Source organism: Oryctolagus cuniculus, chromosome 18 (genome assembly GCF_964237555.1).
Source record: "Oryctolagus cuniculus chromosome 18, mOryCun1.1, whole genome shotgun sequence".
Taxonomy (NCBI): domain Eukaryota; kingdom Metazoa; phylum Chordata; class Mammalia; order Lagomorpha; family Leporidae; genus Oryctolagus; species Oryctolagus cuniculus.
In genome coordinates, this window is record NC_091449.1 from 318,983 (window position 1) to 345,575 (window position 26,593).

General features: G+C 46.9%; 1 protein-coding gene across 4 annotated transcripts; it reads right to left on the minus strand.

Moving 5' to 3' along the window:
* ZNF274 (zinc finger protein 274) lies at positions 1–26,587 on the minus strand. Of its 4 annotated transcripts, XM_008249008.4 has the most exons (8): positions 26,457–26,587; positions 25,960–26,037; positions 25,200–25,326; positions 24,047–24,142; positions 4,534–5,001; positions 3,107–3,195; positions 1,999–2,125; positions 1–1,560 (listed from the first exon to the last, which is right to left on the minus strand). In XM_008249008.4, the coding sequence occupies exons 2-8, from the start codon at positions 25,990–25,992 to the stop codon at positions 665–667; spliced, it is 1,836 nt and encodes a 611-aa protein (XP_008247230.2). In that variant the 5' UTR covers positions 25,993–26,037; positions 26,457–26,587; the 3' UTR covers positions 1–664. The 4 variants fall into 4 exon arrangements, with proteins under 4 accessions (XP_008247230.2, XP_069919449.1, XP_002721977.3 ...); XM_070063348.1 differs by lacking the exon at positions 24,047–24,142; XM_002721931.5 differs by lacking the exon at positions 26,457–26,587 and having other exon boundaries at positions 25,960–26,450.
* Positions 26,588–26,593: the final 6 nt, after the last annotated feature.

Consider the following 26,593-nt stretch of genomic DNA (forward strand, 5'->3'; position numbering starts at 1 on the left):
TTCTACACCAAAATATATACTTTTATTTTCTATATTCTTTTTTTTTTAAAGATTTATTTATTTATTTGAAAGGCAGAGGCAGACAGATATCCACAATGGCCGGAGCTGTGCTGATCCAAAGCCAGGAGCCAGGAGCTTCTTCTGGTCTCCCATGTAGGTGCGGGGCCCAAGGACTTGGGCCATCTTCTACTGCTTTCCCAGGCCACAGCAGAGAGCTGGTTCAGAATTGGAGCAGCTGGAACTTGAACTGGCACCCATATGGGATGCTGGCACTGCAAGTCACAGCGCCGGCCCTACATTCTTTTTTAGTCCTTATCCATCTATAATAAATACTTTACCACAGATATAACCATCAGGGCACAGATAACTTGGTATCTGGCTTCTTAAAATTATTAGCGTTTTCATATTTCAGTAATATCATTTTTAATGATCAAATGAATGAGCAAACAAATAGCAACTTAATTAAGAAATTAAAACTTTTGCTCCTATTGATAGATGTATTACTATTTCCCCAGTTTTCTTGTTTACTCCCCATGGGCTGGGTGGTCTCCTCGTTTTGTCCTTTGGTCTTGGGAATGTCCTCCTCCAGTGCTTCCCTTTCCCACTGAGTCCTGAATCACAACCAGGCCTGTGCACTGCACTGTCCGATCAAGCTGGCTTGAGACTATGAGGTGCGCTCTTTCTTCTTCCACTTCATCCTACTGTGCGTTTTGTGATGCCCAATGAGATGTGAGCTTTGGGTGAAGGCCTTTCCACACCTGCTGCACACATATGGGCGCTCTCCAGTGTGAGTCCTCTGATGCCTGATGAGGTGCGAGCTCTGCCGGAAGGCTTTTCCGCAGTCCTTACACTGGTAGGGCTTCGCTCCAGTGTGCGTTCTCAGGTGCTGCGAGATGGCTGAGCGATCATTGAACGTCCTTCCACACTCCTTACATTCAAATGGTCTTTCACCACTATGAATTCTCTGATGCTGTGTGAGGGAGGAGCTCTGAACAAACGCTTTCCCACAGATCTGACACACATAGGGCCTCTCTCCTGTATGGATTTTTTTATGTACAGAAAAGTATCTGGGATTCCGGAACATTTTGCCACATTCACTGCACCGGCAAATTTGGCTCCCTTTGTGAAGTCTTATAAATGTAATCTGCTGAGCGTTCTGGCTGGTTTTCTTAGCACCACTGCTTTTCTTGGCCTTTTCCCTCTCACAGCTCTTCTGTGAATTACTCGTCATGTTCGAAACCCATGAGACACGTTTGCGCAAACGTTTTCTAGGAGGAGTTTTCTGGAGAGAAGCTTGGCTCATGTCAAGATCTGTGCCTACCTGAGATTCAGGGCTTTCGCGGTGCTGTTCCTGAGGGAGGACTTTCTCCTGAGTGAATTCCACTTGCTCCAATGCCTTGTCTAGGACTTTGGGGACCCCATCCTGCAAGACATCTTCTGGGGTAGAGGACCCAGTGTCATTTCTTGAGAATTCTTCCACTTTGAGGTCATGACCTGCTTCTTCCTCAGGAATATCAGATTTTTGAATTAACTGCTTGTTTCCCAGTGTAGTCTCCCACCCTGAAATAAATCAAAAGGTGTAGAGACTGTAGACAGTGCTAGGACTCTATATATATATATAATTAAGTACTCAAAGGGGATCCCCCCCCCCCCCTTAACTGTGATCATTCAACCTAGGGAGAGACAGCAAAGTTGTGAAGCAGCAAAAAATGGAAAGCTGGCGATTAAGAGATTTGGTGGGGCAAGGCGTGTTCTCAGAAGTAGCTTCCTGTGCTCCTGTTTCTCAAATACCCTCAAGGTGGATGCAAATCAGTCCTTCACTGGACCTGTGGCTGCCCCTGTCCCACCTCTCCAGGTCCACAGTTCCAGTTAAAAGTCTTAGAGCAAGGATCACTTAAGGGCAATCCGAGTCCTAGTGCTAGTCCAGTAAAAGGCCAGAGCCCCTACTTGTGACCCTGAGGCCACCAACCACAGCAGGTGGAGTGGCAGGCTCCTTACCCACAGAGACCAGGTGCTCAAACGTTTCCAGCATCACATCATGGTATTCAGTTCTCTCTGTTGGGTCCAGCATCCTCCACTCCTCCTGGCTAAAGTCCACAGCCACATCCTGGAAGGTCACCGGCTCCTGTAATGTCACATGTGTCTGTTCAGCAGCAAGGTCAGGGGGTTGCCAGTGGTGCAGGAAGAAAGGCTGGCAGGGACACTGAGAAAGTGGTGCTGAGCTAGTGCTGCTCTGCTTTGGGGGTTTGCTCAGACACCTACGGTGCAAACAGCACTGAGCAATACCATGGACACACCTTCATTTGAATGGCTGGCAAGACAGGATTTGATCCAGACCCCAGCTCCGGGCTGTTCTGAAACAAATCGCTGACTCTTACGTCTTCACTCATAGACAGGTGTTCGTGAAGGACGAGGGCTCCCTTGTTTAAAGTAGGATTCAAGTGGTTCCCACACCCTGCCTAGATTGCTCCCCTTCTCAAGTCTCTGTACACACTTGGTCCCCTCGCTTTTGCCTGTGCTTGCTGAACTCCCAGGTCACTGTGCCTTCTTTCTAGATCTCCAGTGATACCAGAGTGGCCACAGCCAGGGCTGCCCCTCACACTCGAGTGGCTTGAGACACCAGCATGGTCCCAAAAGTTTGGAATGGCTTGCCTTGTGGGAGGCCTCAGCAAGGCCAGGGGCAAGGGCTATCCTGTGGTATCCTGTAGGCAGCCTTTGGACAAATCAAGGCCAGTCTTGGCTTGTGGAGTTCTTGGGATAAGAAAGTCACATACTCCCATCCTGAAGGAGGACGTTAATCAAGAACGCTCTGTTAAAATTATCTGTGCCACTGGAGGCCCCAATAAGTTGCTTACATATGTTGTTATCTTTTGTGCTTCTTTGTGCTGGTTATGTATAAATACCACCGAGACATTGGAATAAACGAGCCTTGATCAGCCTTGTTGTCTTGGCTCCATTCTCTGCGATCTCTTGTCCCTCTTTTCAGTCTCTCTCCCTCCCTTAGGTTCTGTTCGACCGGTGTGGCTGGCCCGCACAGTATCCTGTGACAGATACCCCTCACAGACAGTGTGTGACCAGGGGAGCGAAGCGTGAGCTTTCCACTCACCTCAGGCAGTAGCACCACTATGGCTGTATTCTCCTCCTTCTGTTCAGCAGTGACCTCAAGAGAGCAGACAGATCCTGGGGCAGGCAGTGCTGGGAGGAAACATCAGTGTAAAGGGATTAGTGGGTGTGAGAATTCCCTCAGGCAAAGCAGAGACAGCCCCTCCCAGCAATCCAGGGTCATGGCTTACCTGTATCCTGCTGGGACCCTATGCTGGTCCCTGGTTTTGCCCTCTTTGTTCACCAGCTCAGCTCCTCCCACTCCTGGCTCCTCCTCACATCATGAGACTGAATCTCCATACCTGCACGGGCCCTGGTCCTACCACCCTGCACAAACCAGCATGGGTAATCAGTGTTCCCATGACTGAAACCCTTTGTCCCCTCCTCCAAGGAACCTTCCTCACTGCACACTCAGGCAGTTGGCCTCAGGCCTCCTTACAGGTAAAGCCCACTTCTGGTCTCCAAGCCCTTTACCCTAGCCAGGTGGGCTGTCTCCCACTGCCTCCTGGAGGGTGGGACTTCCCCTCATCACAGGACATGTACCCCTATTTTGATGTCTCCTCCACCTTAGAAAACCAAAACCTTTTCAGCCCCACAATCCCTCCCAACCACAGCTCCTTCGTATCTTTTCTTCCTCTGATGTCCTCATGTGGTCCACAGGCTGCCATAATGCTGACTCCTCCCACTATCAGGGGGTCACAGGACATGACTCAGGCTGGCCCACCAGGCCTTAATTATTTGATATGGAGTGAACATGGACAATAAGAGCCAATGAGGCTTTTGTGGGAACATTTGGGAAACAAATTCCACCTTCCTAGGAATGAGGCCAACTGAGGGCAGCAGATTCTAGCAGACGGCTGCACACAGTGCCCCAAGTGACGTGACCCTATTCTCTTACTGTTGTGGGGATCAGAAGCCCCGGCTTGGCCAGGTCTAATCCATGCCAGATGCCAGCCACAGCAGCTTGGCCTCTACAGGCCCTGCAACACCCTTGACTGCTTCTCAACCCCAGCACTTTCATGTGCACATTGATCTGTCAGGCCCTCATCTCTCCACTAAACCACAGGCTTGGCAAGCTCATGAGTCCTGCGTCAGTTACTACTTATCCAAAGCCCCTACCAAGCACTAGAAAACTTGTGATAAGGCAGAGATCTCAAAGGGATACAAAGAAAGCACTTTATCCATGAGCATCTACCAGAAGCCCACGGAGGGCTCAATGAAGAATGTCAAGCTGGGCCTTACCCAGGGGTTTTAGCTCTGACTTGGTAACAGGGGGGGATGCAGATGTCCTTGGTCTGGCTGGAGTGGGCACAACCCTTCCTCCACCCTCCCAGGAAGCCTGGAGTTCTCACCCCTCAGTGAGATCTGAGATCTGATCTTTAAGATGTCTTCACAGAGCTGTCGCTCTCCCCACCTTCCCACTGCACTAACCTTCCTCGTTGGCTCTCCAGGTCACATCACCCAGCAGGGCCACCACCTCCTGGCAGTCCTTTGGGTGCTGCAACTCCACCCACGTCCGCAGCTTCCCTGGCAGTGCACCCAGAAACTGTTCCAGCACCAGTAGCTCAAGGATCTGCTCTTTGGAGTGTGCTTCAGGCTGCAGCCACTGGTGACACAGCTCATGGAGCAAGGCCAGCGCCTCCTGGGGACCAGATGCTTCCTCATAACGGAACTGCCGGAACCTCTGGTGAGCAGTCTCTGGGTCGGCTGGATGGTTGCCTGGCTTCTTGAGGGCATCTGGGCTCAGGCCTCCGTCTTCAGCATAGAGAGCCTGGATCTGGGCATTCCGGGGACCAGCCACTTCCTGGTTCAGTGTGAGGACCTCAACAACCTTGATCTTTGTCAGGGGATTCTCAGCAGGAAGATCAATTTGAGAGTCTAGCTGAGTCTCAGAACATTCTGTAAATCAAAAGCAAAGCAACACAAACGGCCAATCAGCACATAAAAAGATGCTTAAGATCATTACCCATCAGAAAAATGCAGACCCAAACCACGGTGAACTACCACCTGACATCCACTATGGGAGCTATAATCAAAGATGGATGGCAGCATGTGAGGATGCAGACCACTGAAACTCATGCTGTTTGGGAATGCTGCAGGTACATTTTCATCTAACAGTCTGGCAGTTCCTCAAAAAGTAAAATACAGTTACCAGACAACCCAAGAATTCCCAAAAACATATTTATGAAGGTACTTCAAAAAGATCATGGAAAATATTTGCAAAAACTATGTATGGATTTCAAAATTACATGCAAAATAAACTTATATCCTAATACTGTTTTTCCACAAACTAAGGAAATAAAAAAAATTTATGTTAAAAAAAAAAACTTGCATAAGAATCTTCACAGCATTATTCATAAGTGGAAAGTACAAACAACCCAATGTCTGTCAGTTCTGAATGTACAGATGCTCCTTGTGTCACAGGGGCTTACGTCCCAACCAATCTACAGCTAAGTTGAAAATACTGTAAGCAAAAATGCATTTAATATGTTTAACCAATCAAGCCCATGGAAGAGTTTCCACTGAATGCATTTCACCCTTGTACTATAATAAAGTCAGTAACTGTAAACCACTGTAAATTGGGGAACATATGTATAAACAAAACATAGTCTATCCAGAGTGAAATATTTGGCCAATGTGACACAGCAGGTGAGCTGCCATCTGTGATGCTGGCATCCCATTAGTGCCAGTTCAAGGCTTGGTTGCTCTACTTCTGATACAGGTCTCTGCTAATGAACCTAGAAAGGCAGTGGAAGATGGCCCAAGTGCTATAGCCCCTGCCACCCATGTGGAAGACCTGGATGGAGTTTAAAGATCCTGGTTTCTGCCTGGTCAAGCCCTGGCCAATGCCATTTGGGGAATGAATCAGCGGATGGAAGATCTCTCTGTCTCTCCCTCTTCCTGTTAACTCTGCCTTTCAAATAAATAAATCCTTTTTTTTTTTTTTTAAAGGAATAAAGTACTACATAGATGAATTTGGAAACATCTTATGTGGAAAAAACAGGACATAGAAGACCACATATTTACAACTGTATTTATATAAAATTTCCGTATTGGGCAAGTCCATAGACCTGATGAGTGGTTGATGAAAGAGGAATTGAAGGGACTGGAGAATCACACGCTTTATGGTATGTGAGTTATATCTCCAGACAGATGTTTAAAGAAAGCCAGACCAAGAAGCAGTGGTTAAGAAGGGACCTGTAACACTGCCTATGCATGCAACTACAATGATAAAAGAACCTGCTCTAACTCTAAATGGGACCAAGAACACGACCTCTGTTTCTGGCACAGAGTCTACAAGAACACATCCAATGAACTGTGGTCTAGGATGGTCCTGAATTGCAAGGAGGGAAGACAAAATAAGAAAACATCCCAAGAAGTAGGGTGGGCATTTGGTGCAGCAGTTAAGACACTGCTGGGAATGCTTCATCCCATACTGGAGTGCCTTTGTTCAAGACCAGACTCTGCTTCTGATTCCAGCTTCCTGCTAGTGCACACCCTGGAAGGCAACAGTAGCAGCAGTTGGGTCTCTGCCACCTGGTTTGAGTTCCAAGCTCCTAGCTTTGGATTAGCTCAGCCCTGGCTGTTGGGGGGCATTTGGGGAGGGAACCGGTGGATGGAAGATCTGTTTTTCCTACTCTGTATCTCTGCCTTTCAATAAATATAGTTAAAAGTTATAACCCCAAGATAAAATGCCAATCCTATATGATTTAAGGAAGTTTTTTCTTTTCTTTTTTATGATTTATTTATTTGAAAGGCATAGATAGAAAAACTGAGAGATTTTCCATCTATTCGTTCACTCCCTAAATGCCCCCAATAGCCAGGGCTGAGCCAGGCTGAAGCCAGGAGCCTGGAACTCCATCTGGGTCTCCCACATGGGTGGCAGGGATCCAAGTACTTGGGGCATTTTCTGCTGTTTTCCCAGGTGCATTAGCAGGCAGCTGGATTGAAAGTAGAGAATTTGGGGGCTTAACCTTTCCTTTTTAAGGAAAGCCTTAAAAAATAAATAGAAAAATTAAATAATCAGATTATGACTTACTTCTGGTTATATTTGCAATGTTTAATGTCTCAAACAACATCAAACCTGCACTATCATCCTTGCTAATTTGAGTATAAATGGTTGGCATAATTCTACCTGGAAAGGAACTCAGCATGAAATCAAAACTTATCAAGCAATGGTCTATTTGCTTTCTCGGGACTAATCAAGTCATGGTCGGGGGACTATTCAAACATGAAGACAGATGTAAAGGCACCAAGAGAACCACTATACAAAGGCCAACCACGTAAGAAAATAAAATTCTGACTCACAAGTTTAGTGGTACAAGCCCAAGACATCAGGATTTGGTTACTGACCCCCCCTTTCATTGTCCTCCAGCCAGTTTTCCTCTATGCTTGTAAATGTATAAATCTTCTCACTCTGCATCTGCTTTAAGTCTCAATCAAACACAGAGAACAGTGGCTAACTTCCTAGCCTCTCTGAGTAAACCTCTATGTCCTCATTTGTGTGGTCTTGGAGCAAAATTTGAAAAACAGGTAGTTAGAACACAACCTGAGAAAACTTTTGAAAACCTCTCAAATAGGCAGTAACATCATTTGTGGTTACTTTTTTTGACAGGCAGAGTGGACAGTGAGAGAGAGAGACAGAGAGAAAGGTCTTCCTTTGCCGTTGGTTCACCCTCCAATGGCCGCCGCGCGCTGCGGCCGGCGCACGGCGCTGATCCGATGGCAGGAGCCAGGATCCAGGTGCTTTTCCTGGTCTCCCATGGGGTGCAGGGCCCAAGCACCTGGGCCATCCTCCACTGCACTCCCTGGCCACAGCAGAGAGCTGTCCTGGAAGAGGGGCAACCGGGACAGAATCCGGCGCCCCGACTGGGACTAGAACCCGGTGTGCCAGTGCCGCTAAGCGGAGGATTAGCCTGGTGAGCTGCGGCGCCGGCCCATTTGTGGTTACTTTTAAGTGAAGTAAAAAGCAGCAGAGCTAGGCCAGCGCTGTGGCGTGCAGGCATCCCATATGGGTGCTGGTTTGAGTCCCAGCTATTCCACTTCCTATCCAGCTCTCTGCTATGGCCTGGGAAAGCAGTAGAAAATGGCCCAAGCCCTTGGACCCCTGCACCTGTGTGGGATACCCGGATCGGCACAGCTCAGGCCATTGCGGGCAATTGAGGAGTGAACCATCGGATGGAAGACCTCTCTCTCTCTCTGCCTCTCCTTCTCTGTGTAACTCTCACTTTCAAGTAAAATAAAGAAATCTTAAAAACAAAAACAAAAACAAAAACAAAAACACCAGAGCAGAAAACAACTACTGTGCATTAACTGTAGCCATGTTAAAAAAGAAATAAAAGGCTGGCGCCATGGCTCAATAGGCTAATCCTCCGCCTTGGGGCGCCGGCACACCGGGTTCTATTCCCAGTTGGGGTGCCGGATTCTGTCCCGGTCACTCCTCTTCCAGTCCAGCTCTCTGCTGTGGCCAGGGAGTGCAGTGGAGGATGGCCCAAGTGCTTGGGCCCTGCACCTGCATGGGAGACCAGAAGCACTTGGCTCCTGGCTTCGAATGAGCGCCGAGCACCGGCCGCAGCGTGCCACCGTAGCGGCCATTGGAGGGTGAACCAACGGCAAAGGAAGACCTTTCTCTCTGTCTCTCTCTCTCACTGTCCACTCTGCCTGTCCAAAAAAAAAAAAAAAAAAAAAAAAGAAAGAAAGAAATAAAGAACTCAAACATCTCTTGAAATCTGGTTGCTGCTTGCATGTGATGTGTCTGGATTTTTCTCAGTGTGTCTATCCAAGAACCCATTAGGGTGCTTTTTCATAGTCTGTTTCTCCTTCTCTCTTTCTGTCCTTATCCTTGACCTTGAGGCAGGAGACAGAGAAGGGCTAATCGAGGAAGGTGAGGAAAAAAATCTGCAAGCTTAAAAAACCTTCACTTAGATGTAGTATGTAGACATAATAGCCAAACAGCCTATAAGCCAGATGACCTCAGAACCATACTAGGGGCTGTCCCTCACTCAACAGTCATCCCTATAAAAATACAGCCCTAATCCACATTCAGGGCCTTGAGTTTTAACTCATTGGCCCACTCCTATGCATTCTCTTATGGAGTGTACTTTCATAATAATCTTTTTTGTTACACTTATTGTCTCTGTGAGCGTCATTTAATTCACTGACGTTGAAAAGAACTGGTCCTAGGCTTTCTACTCTGGCTTCCAGGAGAGTGTTTCTGCTTGTTGGAGCATCCCACCCACACAGTCGTGCTCTGGCCCCTCCAAGCATGGCCCAGCTTCTGCCCGGGTCCCCGAAGTGTGAAGTGTACCACATGTGCCCCTGGGGCAGACTGCTGGTATCCGGCTGTAGGGACGGCATACCCAGCCCACCCCGCACCAGGCTCCAGGCTCTCCTGCTTGCCGCAGACAGTGGATATGGCCTGGTTGGCATGAGAAACCAGGTGTAGCTTGAGGGCTCCCACAGATGCACTCTCCTGCCCTGCAAGCCTTTTGTGCTTTGGCTCTGAGGGGTGGGGAATTCCTAATCCCCTTTGTTGCCAGCTTCTGAAGTCTTCCTCTGCTGTCTTAGGATGTTAAAACGTCTTTCCTTCAATAAGTTTGACTTACAAGCTTTGCTCATCTGGGATTTGTTGTCTACCTGTTTCACAGATCTAACAAGTGCTGCTCACTGTTGAAAAGCAAACTTAAGGCCGGCGCCGCGGCTCACTAGGCTAATCCTCTGCCTTGCGGTGCTGGGACACCGGGTTCTAGTCCCAGTAGGGGTGCTGGATTCTGTCCCGGTTGCCCCTCTTCCAGGCCAGCTCTCTGCTGTGGCCAGGGAGTGCAGTGGAGGATGGCCCAAGTGCTTGGGCCCTGTACCCCACGGGAGACCAGGAGAAGTACCTGGCTCCTGCCTTGGGATCAGCGCGGTGCGCCGGCCGCGGCGGCCACTGGAGGGTGAACCAACGGCAAAGGAAGACCTTTCTCTCTGTCTCTCTCTCTCACTGTCCACTCTGTCGAAAAAAAAAAAAAAAGCAAACTTAGGCCTAAGCCTGGGGTCAGGGGCTGGGCCTGCCGCCCAGCAGCCTAGACTAACCGTGGGTGCACTGGGGTTGCAAAATAGGTATGTGCTATGCCATGCTTGTAATTCTTGGCCACTGCTAGCCTCTCCTTTCTGTGTTTAAAGTGATTTTTTCTTGATGTGAAGAGTTTGAAACATGTCATCACTTATTTCCAACCTCTTTTCCCAGTAAGATTTTGAATTATTTTTATTTTGGGGGTTTGTCCTCCCCAACTCATTCACATTACTCTTATCTATGCTATTTAAGTCCTCTCCTATTCCTTAGAACTTTTGGGGTTTATTTTCCCCAAGATTATTTCCCTTGATTTCAAAGACTTTTTTTCTTAAGGTTTCAGATTTTCCTGAGGATAACTCAGGAAGCCGACAGGATCCACTGGAGACCCAGCAGCTCTAGATGATGCCCCCAGAAATGCAAATCTACCAAATGAGGCTCCCCAACGGCTTGGTCTTAAGTAATCATGCATGGCAATCAGAAACAACCTTAGGCAGGAGCTGGGGTGCAGTGGTTAGGCTGCCTGGGAGCTTCCCCTACCGGAGTGCCTGGATTCAAGTCCAGCCTCTGCTCCCTGATTCCACAGTGCTGCTGACGCGAACCCTGGGGAGCAGCGGAGATGGCTCAAGCAGCTGTGTCCCTGCCACCTCCAAGCACGACCTGGATTGAGTTCCCACTCCTGACCCTGCCTGGCCCGGCCTAGTTGTTGGTAGGCATTCGAGGAGTAAGCCAGCACACATGGGAGCACCCCTTCTCTAAAACAAAAGCAAGCCTCCCTCCATATGCTTCATCCCTAACTTCTAAAATGTTCTTTTTGTACTCCTTTATGAAGGAGTTTATTTGCTGTTCCCTTCTCCCACCCAGGAAAACAGAAGTAGGGTTCTTTTTATTCTATTCATCCCTCCTCTTCCAATTTATTTATTTCTTATTTAATCTCAATCATGTATTTACTTCTTCCTCTTCTTTGGGAAAATCAAGGAACCAAGACACTTTCTCAGAGCCTTCTGCTGAATGTTCACTCAGAAATATAAACTTTAAGTCATCTGGGTTTGGACGTCCAGCATTCTGGCTCTGTCAGGTAAGATACTGGGAGCCCAGTGAGCTGCAGCCCTCTGGCTCACATTCTGTAATGATTCTCATAAAGCTTCTACTGGGTGCTATGGAACCACAATGTCGTCAACGAGACAGCTTGTGGGGAAGGGACCATCCTAAATCTAGGCTTTCCTGTCCACTTCAGAGGAGAAAATGGTAGCCCTTGAATTCACCAGTGGGCAGAGGTAGATCGTAGATCTGGTTTCTCTTTCCAGGCCACAGCTGTTACTGACCCACCCATCCACATGAAGCTGCTGAAGAATCCCTCCCAGCTGGAGCTCCAAACCGCCTAGATTCTGTTTTCCTGTTTCAGTTTCTCATGCTCACTGTGGCATGAAAATATTCAATGGAAAGCTCCAGAGATAACTCATTAGTTTTACCTCATACACCATTCTGAGTAGCTTGATTAAATCTCACACTGTTCTGCACCATCCTGCCCAGGACATGAACTGTCCTTTTGCCCAGTGTATCAACACTGTACATGCTACCTGCACCCTTTCGTCACTTGGTGCACAGTGCCTTTGTTCAAGTAACCCATCAGTCAACTTCCAAATCAATTACAGTGGCTACCATCACAATCGCAGAGAATGAGTGTCCAACCCTTACCCCAACGAAATTCATTCTGGGAGAGACTAGGAATCCTGCCCAAGGCCACATGCTGGCAACAAAGCCACAAGCTCCAGAGTACTCTTCTATGCCCTTTGTAAAAATTAAAGGGGCCAGGCACAGACACCAGTTTACTTTTCCTTAGATACGCTCTCCTCCAGAGATCAGCACATTTGTCCCCATCCTGCCCTAGCAGTCTGTCTTCCTCCTAACATTTTCATCTGGTTCACTTTCTCCCTCCAGCTCTCGGATCAAACGTCATCTCCTCAGAGCCATCTTCTCAGCCATTTCTAAACTACTGTTGTTCACCCACACCTCCCCAGTCCTCCTAGCATATTTTATTGTTCCACTTCCTTGGCAGCACTGATTGCTGTCGGCAGTACCTTGTTCATTAATTCATCACCTCTCCCACCTTGTGGAGCAGTGCTGTCCAGAATTTTCTATAGAGGGAATGATCTAGATCTGCATGTTCTATCCACAGAACTAAGCTACATGTGAAAGGTGATCAGTGCGACTACAGAAATGAGCACGCCCGCTTTGACAGATTCAATCAGCCACATGTGACGCTGGCTTTTTAGAAAGCTGATTTGATGAGTGACTTGTCCAGTCCGGTCCAGCCATCTGCTTTACTGCTCACATAGTAAAATGGCTCCAGCAGCATTATGACTGCCAAACTTCAGTCAAGAAAGGAACTTCATTACTTCTAGACTTGGTGAGCCCTCTAAAAAGTCAATGCCTCTGGGGCTGGCGCTGTAGTATACAGTAGGTTAATCCTCCGCCTGCAGCATTGGCATCCCATATGGGTGCTGGTTCTAGTCCCGGCTGCTCCTCTTCCAATCCAGCTCTCTGCTATGGCCTGGGAAAGCAGTAGAAGATGGCCCAAGTGCTTGGGCTCCTGCATCCACATGGGAGACTGGGAGGAAGCTCCTGGCTTCAAATCAGCACAGCACCGGCCGTTGTAGCCATTTGAGGAGTGAACTAGCAGATGGAGGACCTCTCTGTCTCTCTCAAAAACAAACAAATCTAAAAAGTCAACACCTCTAATTAATCAAGACTTCCACATCTCATCAACTTATAATTTTCTTCAAATAGAGCCTACACATCCTTAAAATTTCTTAAGGCACCATTTTAAAGAAGTATTAATAAATTTCTTCTATCTGTGTCAGGTTTGTTATCACTGGTATAAGCCAGAGCTATTAATTTCTGCAATTTATTTTAAAATGTCACCATGCTGAATACTCTTACTATTCTAACTATTGCAGAGGACAATTTTTTAAAGGCAGCTAACTATTACAAGCTATTACTATTTTCTTATCAATTTTTTCATTTGTGTATCAAAACAATGTCAACATTTCAGCCCATGTTTTGTTATTGTTCATATGCCATGAAAATGACCTTTTATCAGGAAGTTCAAAGCCATTCATTCAAAACCACTCACTGCCTACGGCAGTAATGAGATAAAATTGGTCAATTTTCTTTAAAAAAAAAAAAAATTTGGCAACTACACACTTTCCCAGAAATCCTTCCATTTGCTGTGTATTTCTACAGAACAAATTACTGAGCACCTATTCTGTGTCAGGAACTGAACAAGGAAGCAGACACCATAGTAAGGAGAGAGCCATTTCCATATTATGAGCACAGTTATGGGGAGCACCTCTAAAATGCAATCATAAAATCCCAAAGCTACAGAAGTGACACAAGGAAAACAAAGTCCCTCCCACCCAGTTTCCCTCAGGAAGCAATTACAGTCTATCAATTTCTATATGACGCAGTGATGACCAACTTAGAACCAACTGTATCTGTGTGTAATGAAATTTGTAAATATCTTTATATATTGAAACTTTTTCAAATACAAATTTTAAGAAATGCACATATTGTTTCATTATCAGTACATAAAGAGCTGTCTCATTCTTCACAACAGCTGTGCAAAGTAACATAATTAAACCAATACTTACATTGCTTATTATCTGTATATGGTTTTTACCCCTATTGTACAGGTTTTTAGCTTGCTTTTTATTCTCTATTTACTCAAAATTGTTTTTTGCATTTCATCTATCCAGAAAAATGAGCTCTTGGGATCCTTTTCTCCATTTCTGATTCATTTATTCCGGATTTAAAAAAAGAATTTATCTTTTCCCATAGGACTTTTGGAGTTATTTTCCCCTCAATTTTTTTTTTTTTTTTTTTGACAGGCAGAGTGGACAGTGAGAGAGAGAGACAGAGAGAAAGGTCTTCCTTTGCCGTTGGTTCACCTTCCAATGGCCGCCGCGGCCGGCGCGCTGCGGCCGGAGCACCGTGCTGATCCAACGGCAGGAGCCAGGTACCTATCCTGGTCTCCCATGGGGTGCAGGGCCCAAGTACTTGGGCCATCTTCCACTGCACTCCCTGGCCACAGCAGAGAGCTGGCCTGGAAGAGGGGCAACCGGGACAGAATCCGGCGCCCCAACCGGGACTAGAACATCTGTTTTCTTCTTAATAGCTAATATTTTTAGGTTTTGATACTGGCCCTGGGTACCAAGCCTGGTTGTCAGAGAGTGGTACCCAAAAGAGGATCAAGATATGCACAGACCCTAGGGAGCAACTATACAGGAAGTAACAGAGAATGTAACGTCAAGTGTTCTTGAGTAAAAGACTGCAAGGCCTGTGAGCTCACTCTTCTACAGCCACTCAACAATCTATACTGCTAACCCAGTGCACAGGATGTGAGCCCAGCAGGATTACTGGTAGCAGCATCCATCTCAAGACCTCCCTTTGTCACACCTTACCACTATCCTGTCTCAGAGCTGGCCTTGTCTTGGAAGTCTCCTATATGAAAGCACACTCCTAGCTTTTGGAACTTCTTCAGCTATTTCATTCTACAGTTTACCGAGCTCCTAGTACTCAGCTGCTATGCTAGCAGACATAGACATACAGAACACAAACAGGATGCCTGCTCTCACAAATATTATTTAGTATTTGTTCTATACATTCAGGCCAGAAAATACACCAAATGAAAATCAAAGGATCTGTTTTACTACATTTGTACACTTACATTGTGCAAATTTGTCCTCTGTATGACATTCATGTAAAAATGAGACATTTCATTTTTTTATTCAATAGGGTTCTTTCTACTTTAAGTTTTTTTCCATCCTATCATATAAGGTGAGAACTAAGGCTGATGATTTGCCTGCAGAGATTACATTCAGAGCCCTTGCTCATATGAGTCCTCTGATACTGAACACAGTGAGGACTCCTACTGAAGGGCTTGCTCTGTTGTCGCGTTCCCGGGGCTCGAAAACAGTGACTTCCGTGACACCTTAAGCCTTCCTGACCCGTTACATTCTTCACACTATCTCTAGTAGCTGTGATGTGGGATAAGGGAGCTCTGTAGGAAATCCTTCCTATAGTGATCACATTCTCATGGTTTCAGAGCTCTCAGATAACAACTTTTCCAAATTCAATACAACCGTAATTTTTTTTTTTTTTTTTGGTTCCAGGATAATTCTCTCAAAAACAAGACTGGGTTAGGCCAGAAGCTTTTCCTGCTGTGGTCATATTCCTGAGATTTCTTCCCTGTGTGAGTTCTCAGGAGTTGAAAAACTCAAGAAAATGATTTCTTCTAATTCATGTCTTTTCAGGTTAATCTCCTATGTGAACCTTCTCTTAAAGAGGGCACAGCTAAGCAGGAAGTTTTCTCACATTCAACACACTTCTTCTATTGTTCCTGAAGGAATTATTTTTATTAATTATATTATTATATGTTATATATAATACACATTCTATTGTTATTTTTATTAAATTCCACTGGCTTACATTTCCCTACATGTTCTTTCTATAGCCTGTGTGAATCTTCTCAGGCTACACAAAGAAGGATTTGTCTCCCACCAAAGAATCCCCTCCTTATATAAATTTTTCTACTATTGTTTGTTCTATGTTTGAGAGAATGCCACATTCACATTTGTAGGGCTCATTTCCAATGTTAAAAATGTCAAGTATTGGGGCCAACATGTGGTACAGTAGGTTAATACTCCACTTGCAGTGCCGGCATCCTACATGGGTGCTGGTTCAAGTCCCGGCTGCTCCACTTCCAATCCAGCTCTCTGCTGTGGCCTGGGAAAGCAGTAGAAGATGGCCCAAGTTCTTGCGCCCCTGCACCCATGTGGGAAGCTCCTGGCTCTTAGCTTTAGATCAGCCCACTCACCTCTGGCCGTTGCAGCCATTTGGGGAGTGAACAAGCGGAAGGAAGACCTTTCTGTCTCACCCTCTCCCTGTCTGCAACTGTGCCTCTCAAATAAATAAATAAAATCTTTAAAAAAAAAAAATGCTAAGTATCCCGTAAGTTTTCCCATGACAATAGTCTCTTGCCTGCACTGCCTTCCTAATGATTAAATCTAGGTCACATCTCAAGAGTTCTACCAAGGGTCATATATATGGCAATGCTTTTCTGAAAGGACACTAAGTGACAGCTGAAGGTCTGGGTGCCATCTAATGTATTTTCACAGCATCTTTCCCAATTCAGTGCCATCTTCAGAATGAATGAGATATGTATAAGTATTTATTGTTTCCCTCCCACCTCAGCAACCAGTGCCTACACTATCATGGAAAGATGGAGCCGTGTGAGCTTTCAAAGAGGCCCAGCTCTGTATTCAGTGCTAGTTCTGTGCAGTAACGAAAGGCACAGCTATACTGGTGTGGGAGAGATCACACAGGGGCATGATCGTTTCGTCGAAAGTTAGAGCATGCCATTCTAAACACCTGTGATGCTCATATTTGTATTTGTTATCTGGATCTCCTTCTGAGCTCCAAACAGATACACTCAACTGATTTTGCAAACTTCCTTGATGTCTCCAGTCTTTTCTCATTCATACTTAGCAGAACCAGTCAAGTTATTAGATAGCTCAAAAGCTTGAATCAATGGGGCCGGCACTGTGGCGCAGCAGGTTAAAGCCCTGGCCTGAAGCACCAGCATCCCATATGGGCACCAGTTCTTGTCCAGCTGCTCCTCATCCAATCCAGCTCTCTGCTATGGCCTGGGATAGCAGTAGAAGATGCCCCAAGTGCTTGGGCCCCTGCACCCACGTGGGAGACCCAGAGGAAGCTGCTGGCTCTTGGCTTCAGCTCAGCTCAGCTCAGCTCAGCTCAGGCTGTTGTGGTCATTTGGGGAGTGAAGAGCAGATGGAAGACCTCTCTCTCTGTCTCTACCTCTCTCTGTAACTCTTTCAAATAAATAAAATAAATCTTAAAAAAAAAAAAAAACTTAGGGAGCTTTTTATATGATTAGTGTAACTTCTTTTTTAAAATTATATTTAACATAAAAAACAAAAAAATCCTCAAAAAAGTACATGTCTTTACCAGACTTTCCTGTATCACTAATGCCAGATATTCAAGAGAATTTTCTTTCATATATATGTGTGTGTGTGTATATATACACACACACACATATATATATATATTTGTTGTTAAATATTTTTATTTATTTGAAAGGCAGTGTTATAGAGAGGCAGAGGCAGTGAGAGAAAGGTCTTCCATCCACTGATTCACTCCCCAGATGGCCGCAATGGCCAGAGCTGTGCTGTTTTGAAATCAGGAGCTTCTTCCGGGTCTCCGACAGGGGTGCAGGGGCCCAAGGACTTGGCCCATCTTCCACTGTTTCCCCAGGCCACAGCAGAGAGCTGGATCAGAAGTGGAGCAGCCAGGACTCAAACTGGTGCCCATAAGGGACGCAGGCGCTGTAGGTGGCGGCTTTACCCGCTATGCGACAGTGCTGGCCCCTCTTTTATATTTTCAGAACAAAATATTGGGCTGGCGCCTTGGCTCACTTGGCTAATCCTTCCCTTGTGGCGCTGGCACCCTGGGTTCTAGTCCCGGTTGCTCCTCTTCCAGTCCAGCTCTCTGCTGTGGCCCAGGAAGGCAGTGGAGGATGGCCCAAGTGCTTGGGCCCCTGCACCTGCATGGGAGACCGGGAGGAAGTACCCAGCTCCTGGCTTCAGACTGCCGCAGTGCCGGCCGTAGCGGCCATTAGGGGAGTGAACCAATGGAAGGAAGACCTTTCTCTCTGTCTCTCTCTCACTGTCTATAACTCTCTCTCTCTCTCTAACTCTGCCTTGCAAAAAAAAAAAAAAAAAAAAAAAATCGATGCATACAAAAATAACATGGGTAGTAAACACACAAGATACAAAGGACAATCTTCTCTTCACTTGTGGGAAGTCCTGGCAGCTTCTTTTCTTCCATCCTCCCCAGCCACCTACTCACCTTGTTTCACTAAGTCCCTGTGACTCACCCACTGTTTTTCTGCCCGACCCTGCTGCTCATCTCAGACAAGGCAGTGCCACCTCTGCCCCGCATGCTGCTCTGGCCCCCGCCTGCTTCCGTCTGGTCACTGAGAGTGAGCTGTGAAAAGCCATGTCACGTTCCTGCTCAGATGAACATCACACTCTCCTCAAGCCAGTGAGGCCTTGTGGGCTCTGCTAAGCTCACCTGGCATGTCTTAACACTTCAGCTACCTGCTAGCCTACTAGGAAACTTCATGTTCCCTGAATCTGCCAAGCTCTCTCCTATCTCCTGATGACTGCAAACCGTGCCCTCATGCCTGGAAGATCACTTCACTCCCACTTTGACAAGTCTGCACACTTTTTTGACTTCAGGAATCAGTTTCTCAGCCCTGCACTGTCCCAGCTACTTCCTGTTACACCACGTTCTTGTGTTCAGTACTTCCCCTAATCATCATCACACTGGCGTGACCTGTCTGCAGGCCATCGTCTATTCAGATTATGAAATCTATGATGACAGTGATCATTTCAGGGCCTTGGCTTATCACCCGCATGTTTGGTATATTGCACAGGACAGAGGAAGTCTTCTGCCAATACTTGTAAATTGAGAGAAAAGGGAAAGAGAGGGGAAGAATACTCCATAAGGACTATGACACGCAAGGATGAGTCAGGCAGTGAGCCTCCTCTAGTATGGCCTCTGCTCTCCAAGACCACCTCTCAGTTCTCACTCATGGAGCTGGCTCTTGCCAGACATTCAGAACTATAGGTAACCAGTGTCCCCCACAGCAACAGATCACTCAGAAATGCATGGCCAGGAAGTCTGCTCGTGCAGTACATGGGACCTGAGTTCCAGGGAGAATGAGACACACAACTGTCACATCCAGAAAGCAATCTGAATCACTCAAGATCAGAAGGGACATCGGCAGGTTTGATCACAGGGAGCACTAGTGGGGAACAGACACTACCACAGGCAGATAAAAAGTGCTTGCACTGCCAGGTACCCTGCAGGTGATGAATAGTTTAGTGAGACCTTTGCTAATGGCTAGAAGGAGATCTTCAAAGAAGGAAATGAAGGTAAGACTGGAAAACCAAAACAGGGGCTGGCGCCATGGTGCAGTAGGTTAGTCCTCTGTCTGCGGTGCCGGCATCCCATATGGGCGCAGGTTCTAGTCCAGGCTGCTCCACTTCCAGTCCAGCTCTCTGCTGTGGCCTGGGAAAGCAGTGGAAGATGGCCTGGCTCCTTGGGCCCCTGCACCCACATGGGAGACCAGGAGGAGGTGCCTGGCTCCTGGCTTTGGATCAGCGAAGCTCAGGCCATTGAGGCCATCTGGGGAGTGAACCAACGGAAGGAAGACCTTTCTCTCTGTCTCTCCCTCTCACTGTCTGTAACTCTAACTCTCAAATTAAATAAATAAAATCTTTAAAAAAAATTCAAGAAGGGGCCGGCGCTGTGTCACAGCAGGTTAACGCCCTGGCCTAGAGTGCTGGCATCCCACATGGGCGCTGGTTCAAGACACCGCTGCTCCACTTCCGATCTAGCTCTCTGCTATGGCCTGGAAAGGCAGTGGAAGATGGCCCAAGTCCTTGGGCCCCTGCATCCACATGGGAGACCTGGAGGAAGCTCTTGGCTCCTGGCTTCGGATTGGCACAGCTCTGTCCGTTGCGGCCATCTGGGGAGTGAACCAGCAGATGGAAGACCTCTCCATCTCTCAGCCTCTCCTCTCTATGTAACTCTGACTTTCAAATAAATAAATAAATCTTTAAAAAAAATTTTCAAGAAAATGGAATTAAAACAAATTTATTAAAAAAACAAACAAAATATTAACACTGAGCCATCCAGTTGAAACAAAGAAAAACTAGAAACAGGGACCAGAAAAAGTGTAAAGAGACACCAACTCCATTGGCTCTATTCTGGGAAAAAGATCGTGATAAAAGATGGGGGCCAGGCACAGATTTCACAGCTGAATACTTCTACAGCAGGTGGTTCTAATACCACTTGCGTCAAAGTACAGAAAATACAGGGAAAGCATCCAGTGTGCTTTGCAGCCAGTACTCTGATAGAAAAGTTGACAAAGAAAGCAAACACACAAAGAAAATCACACCTCAGTCTAACTGTGAATGTTGACACAAAACCCTAAAAATAAAAAGTCGTTACAGCATATTCACCAAGGCACTTCTATGTGTACCATGTCACCACGTGAACTGTTCAAGGGAGAAAATGCTTCTGATTGCCTTGGAAAACTCTGGAATGAAACTAGAGCCACTTCTGATTTTCACTCGTTAGAAAGGCTAGGTGAATATGTCTTCATCCAAATAAAAGCCAAGCTGAATTAAAGCAGAGTACAGTCATTAATACGTGGACACATTCCCTGATCCGAGGTAACAGAGTAACATAGTCATTCTGAGAACTGATGATTGTTCACAGCCCTTGTCTCTTCCATGAAAGTGTTTTGTTTTCTTTCTCTTCATACTATTCGTTGAACTCTTTTATTTAGAGTAGGGTTAACGATACAATTATTAAGTATATTGAAAACAGATCATTATAAAAAAAAAATTAAGAGTGAGAATCTGAGAGGGAGGGGGAGGAAGGGTTAGAGCATGGGTGGGAGGGAGGGGGGTTGGGGGGAAGTGCCACTATGTTCCTAAATCTGTATATATGAAATACATGAAACCTGTGTAACTTAAAAAAAAAAAAAGTCTTGGGTTTTGCCCAAGGAAGACAGGGACATGTACAGCCCAAGCTGCAAATTTTCAGTTATTCCTGGTGATATGGAGGAAACAGAAAAAGACAAGTTGTAGGTTAAGCTGCAGCCTGCAATGCTGCTATCCCTATCACAGTGCTGGTTTGAGTTCTAGCTGCTATGCTTCAGATCCAGCTCCCTGCTAATGTGTCTGGGAAGGTAGCAGATGATGGCTCAAGTACTTGCATCTCTGCCACCCATGGGGGAGACCTGCCTAGATGGCGCTCCAGACTCCTGCCCTGGTCATGATGACCATTTAGGAAGTGAACTATGGATGGAGGATCTCTTTCTCTTATCTGCTTTCCCTCTCTGTCACTCTGCTTTCAAATACATAAAAATAAATATTTAAAAACAACAAAGAGGGCCGGCGCCGCGGCTCAATAGGCTAATCCTCCGTCTTGTGGCGCCGGCACACCGGGTTCTAGCCCCAGTTGGGGCGCCGGATTCTGTCCCGGTCACTCCTCTTCCAGTCCAGCTCTCTGCTGTGGCCAGGGAGTGCAGTGGAGGATAGCCCAAGTGCTTGGGCCCTGCACCCGCATGGGAGACCAGGATAAGCACCTGGCTCCTGGCTTCGGATCAGTGCAATGCGCCGGCCGCAGCGCGCCGGTGGCGGCGGCCATTGGAGGGTGAACCAATGGCAAAAGGAAGACCTCTCTCTCTGTCTCTCTCTCTCACTGTCCACTCTGCCTGTCAAAAAAATAAATAAATAAATAAAATAAAAACAACAAAGAAAAAGATTACGATAAAAATGTCTTAAAAAAAAAAAACCTAGAAACTTTCCCATTTAAGTCAGACTAGAAGTCCATTCTTCACACCCTCATTTTCACAATGTTTTAGAAATACCAACCGTGAAGAGTACAATTACATGATTGTCCAAAAGAGGTAAATAATCATTAACACAACTACTTCCTACTTTATACTTACTGGCAAAATCAATGAGAATCTAACACAATTACTAAAAAGATAAAAGAATTTGGCAATATGACAGGTTCATCTGGACCAACTGCACCAGACTGAGGTAAGACAAAATCAATCAGGTAATGGCATCAATGCAAGCCAAATCAAATGTAATATATATCCCAACAGGATTTTCTCAGGGAACCCCCAAAAGGTAGGTAGGTGTTAATCTGGAGAAGTAAGTGTTTGAGGATAGCTAAGAATCTTGATTTTTAAAGAGGGGAACTACTACTCATCCAAACACTATAAATAGTCAAGACATTCAAGGGAGAGCCCAAAGGCTTGGTACACCACGATGACTGGAATTTAGTTCACACAAAGATGGTGTTTCCAACAGAGGAAGCATCTATTCAGAAAACAGTGTTGAAGTGGTGCCCCACATTATATATAAAAGGAAATTTCAGATAAATTGAACTAAACAAAACCAAGTTAAAATACTAGTGGAGGGGCTGGCGCTGTGGCGCAGCACGTTAACGCCCTGGCCTGAAGCGCCAGCATCCCATATGGGTGCCAGTTCTAGTCCTGGCTGCTCTTCTTCCGATCCAGCTCTCTGCTATGGCCTGGGAAAGCAATAGAAGATGGCCCAAATCCTTGGGCCCCTGCACCCATGTGGGAAATCCAGAAGCTCCTGGCTCCTGGCTTCGGATCGGCGCAGCTCCGGCCGTTATGGCCATCTGGGGAGTGACCCAGCGGATAGACTTCTCTCTCTGTAACCCTTTCAAATAAATAAATCTTTAAAAACAAACAAACAAACAAACAAACCCTAGTGGACAAGCATTCAAGCTTAGCAGGTTAAACTGCTGCTCACGATCCCCAGCATACTGTATCAGAGCACTGGTTCAAGTCCCCATTGGTCTACTTCCTGTTCAGTTTCCTGCTAATGTGCCTGGGAAGGCAGTGAAGGAAAGCTCAAGTCCTAGGGCCCATGCCACACACTTGGGAGACCCAAATGGAACTCCTGGCTCCTGGCTTTGGCCTGGCCCATCCTTGGCTGTTGTGGGCATTTGTGGAGTGAACAAGCAAATGGAAACCAGATCAATCTCTCTACCACTGCTTTTTGAGTAAATACATAAATAAATCTTTAAAAATACTTGGATATATTAAAGTATTTGGATAATCTGCTTACATATGACTAAAAAACACAGAACAGAAAAGGACAGTTTTGAAAAGAAAAATCTGAAATTATAAAACATCTGTATAAAGTGTACACAGGCCAGCACCACGGCTCACTAGGCTAATCCTCCGCCTTGCGGCGCCGGCACACCGGGTTCTAGTCCCGGTCAGGGCACCGGATTCTGTCCCGGTTGCCCCTCTTCCAAGCCAGCTCTCTGCTGTGGCCAGGGAGTGCAGTGGAGGATGGCCCAAGTCCTTGGGACCTGCACCCCATGGGAGACCAGGATAAGTACCTGGCTCCTGCCATCGGATCAGCACGGTGCGCCGGCCGCGGTGGCCATTGGAGGGTGAACCAACGGCAAAAGGAAGACCTTTCTCTCTGTCTCTCTCTCTCTCACTGTCCACTCTGCCTGTCAAATAAATAAATAAATAAAAAATTTAAAGTGTACACAGAGGTAGAACATGAATGCTGGTCTAGGATATATTTCAATATTAACACCAGGTTACATAGAGTTCCCATAAATTAAAAAGAGTGAAACAGAAAAATGAACTCACATGAGAAAAAGTACAAATGGTCTATTTCATTGGTTATAAGGAAAATGTGGACTAGATCAAACATTATCTTTTGCCCCTTGATCTGAAAATCTTAACAAAGACCATTACAAGTTGCTGATGAAGAAAAAGTAGCTCTCATGTACATCAGCAGCTACATGTATTTTAAACTTTTTCTGAGGCAATTTGTTGCTACCAGATTTTTAGGTTACATAATGCTTCACCTTAGAGCTCCATTCCTAGAAATTCAATTTACCAAAAAAAAACCAAAAAAACAAAACACACCTATTTGTATCTGCAAAAAAAAAAGTATAAAGTTGCTCTTGGCAGTAATTTGAATGTCCATCAAGAGAAGAAAAACAAAATGTGGATTACATAGAGGTTGCCAAATGGATTGACAGAGCTATAATGAGCACAACATAACACATACCAACTGCCCCTGCAATAGGTTGCTTCAATCAAGCAGAACACTGCCGAGCAGACTCCATCTGCAGTCTCCCATTTACCACCTCTTTTCCAAGACACTGGTTCCTGCCTAACCATTTGGCCTGCCCCTGCAGGAACTCCCATGTATCGGTTCTCACCTGGAAAGGGGTCTTGAAGAATTCCTCTCCCCACCGGCCAGAAGTCTTCTGCCTCTTCTAACTGAGACACCACATTTGGTTTGGAAAGCTGATGCTCTGCTCAACGGAAGAGAGACAGGGCTTGGGGCTGGGGTTCCGTGTTCAGGAGAAAATGCTGTCCTGCTACAGCATACACTGTCCCTGTCTTCTCCTCTGCTAGGGCTCACATGACTTCTGGCATAGGCTGCTGCCAACCATATCCATTTCCTTGTCAGCCTGGATTCCCTTCTAGTAGAGGCAGCCATGGAGCCCAGTTCTGGCCAGCAAGACACAAGGGAGATCGGTCAGCTGGGGAGCCTCTAGAAAAGATTTTACTTTCTTGCTAAACAGGATAGCTCAGAAGGAGGCATGGGCAGGGCTGTTTCCCTGCCTCTGTTTCTGCTTTGATTAAAATAAAGACAGGAGGCCTGGAGCCACACCATGCAATGACTAGCCAGAGGATGGGAAGGATCAAAGTTAATCAGAGACCGAAGGGTTCAGGTTCTTCAATGATACTCTTAAGCTGTTTAACACGGACATTACATCCTCCTGAATTCTTGTTAGAAAATAATAGGCAGGAGTGCCCGTTGCTGCAGCATGCCATATTGGAGTGCTGGTTTGAGTTCTGGTTACTCTGCTTCCAAACAAGCTTCCTGCTAACGCACCTGGGAAATGGAAGATGGCCCAAGTATCTGAAACCTGGCCAACTATGTGGTAGGCCAGTAAGGAATTCCTGGGTCCTGGCTTTGGCCTGGCCAAGCCCTGTCTATTGCAGCCATTTGTGGAAACGAACCAGTGGATGGAAGTTTGGTACTCTGCCTTTGAAATAGATGTAAATAAACATTAAAGCAAATTTGTATTAAAAAATAAACACCCACTACTGGTGCTGGACACATCCCTGATTTTTATCACCATCCTAGTTTTCACCAGGGCTGAGGGACAAAGTAGGTGAAGCTTTAAAAGTCATATTGAGAAGCTGCCCTTTCCTATGGGTATAAAGAAAAACCCTCTCTCCCAGGCTCTGGGACCTTAACCCCTCTGATCCCTGCAGCCCGCGCCCAAGCAGATACATACTTTGGAGGCACCACACTCATACAGCAAAGCAGATCTTTATTGACATGGAAGCCAGCCTTACCAACTGAGACCAGGTTCCTGTAGTTCTCCAGCATCACTTCCCTGTACAGGGACTTCTGTTTGACGTCCAGCAGTCCCCACTCCTCCGGGGTAAAACCCAGTGTTACATCTTCATAGGTCACTGGTTCCTAAAACCCACAGGTTTCTGTTTAACCACATCTGGTCCCCATCCATGATGACAAAAAGAGGGAGACTGATCAAGCCATAACAGCACAGAATGGTCTACAGGATGATCCCAGAGAATTTTAGTTCTCTCATTTTGGGTTTCTGCTATTGTCTGCAACTCAGAGCCAACCTAGGCGTGACCCTATTCAATCACAGTAGAGGCAGACAAGAGGTGAGACCTCTCTGGTCTATGAAAACTTGTCCACTTCTCATTAATCTGCAGGTTCTGACTCCGAGACTGGTGTGCACACTCCTAAGGAACTCCTGAGCTGAATCATCACACTCAAGCCTTCAACCCCTGCTGGTCCTACCTCCTTCAGCGGCCAGGGATCCATTCTCACCTCTCTCTCCTACTACTGAACTGAACTCACGTAACCTCAAGTAGCTGCTGAAATCTACACGGATCCGATTCCTGCTTAGACTAGTCAGTCCCTCCCCTAGCTTACAGTATACCTATCTGCGGTCCCTCCAGCAGGCAGGCTTTCGTGCCCAGTTTTTCCCCACTCGAGAGCATCCCTGAGAAAGCAAAGCCCTAGCAGCATGAACTCCTCCAGCCGCAGGGGGCGACTCGAAAGCTCGGAGAAGCCTCTACTCACACAGGGCCAGGCCGTCGGAAGCCTGGAGGCCATACTTTCCTCCTCTTCAGTGTGTCTCTCGTAAGAGTGAGCAGAGTCCTGAGAAAACCGAAGTCGAGAGGGGAGGACCATGAGGACTACGCCCAAGGGCTCACTTGCCTCTGCTCAGAAGCGGCTCCATCAGAGGGAGAACGCCCAGGGCGAGTCGTCTGGCCCGACTCCCACACGCCCAGAGGCGATCAGTTCCCCCCTGATCGAGAGGAGACCTCTTCCTACGTCCCCCACGTCGGGGGGACGGTCGGCTATGGTACCCTCCTCAGGGCCGGAAGAAGTAGTCTCCTCTCAGTCCCCGACCCCGATCACACCGCCCCTTCCGGCTCCACGGCACAAGGACAACAGGTGAGGCCGGCTCCGGGCTCCTAAACCTGGTAGGGAAAGGAGTGCCTTCGCCCGCAGGGAGTGGACGCTGGCCCAGCCCGTGCAGCCCCCGACGGGCGCGGATCTCACGCCGCACTCACCCGGCGCGCGCTGCAGAATGGCGCCCGTCGGCCCGCGGTGAAGTGCGTCAGCACGCGAACCTGGACTACAACTCCCAGACGCCCCCGCGGCGCGCTCCGCTCGACCTCCCTCGGGCGGCAGCCATCTTGGCCGGCCC

Coding starts and splice junctions, on each gene's coding strand:
- ZNF274 (XM_002721931.5), bottom strand. CDS start 26,070: ATGGTCCTCCCCTCTCGACTTCGGTTTTCTCAGGACTCTGCTCACTCT. Junction 2,126..3,106: donor TAGTGGTGCTACTGCCTGAG/GTGAGTGGAAAG, acceptor GTGACATTACAG/GAGCCGGTGACCTTCCAGGA. Junction 1,561..1,998: donor TGAGCACCTGGTCTCTGTGG/GTAAGGAGCCTG, acceptor GATTTATTTCAG/GGTGGGAGACTACACTGGGA.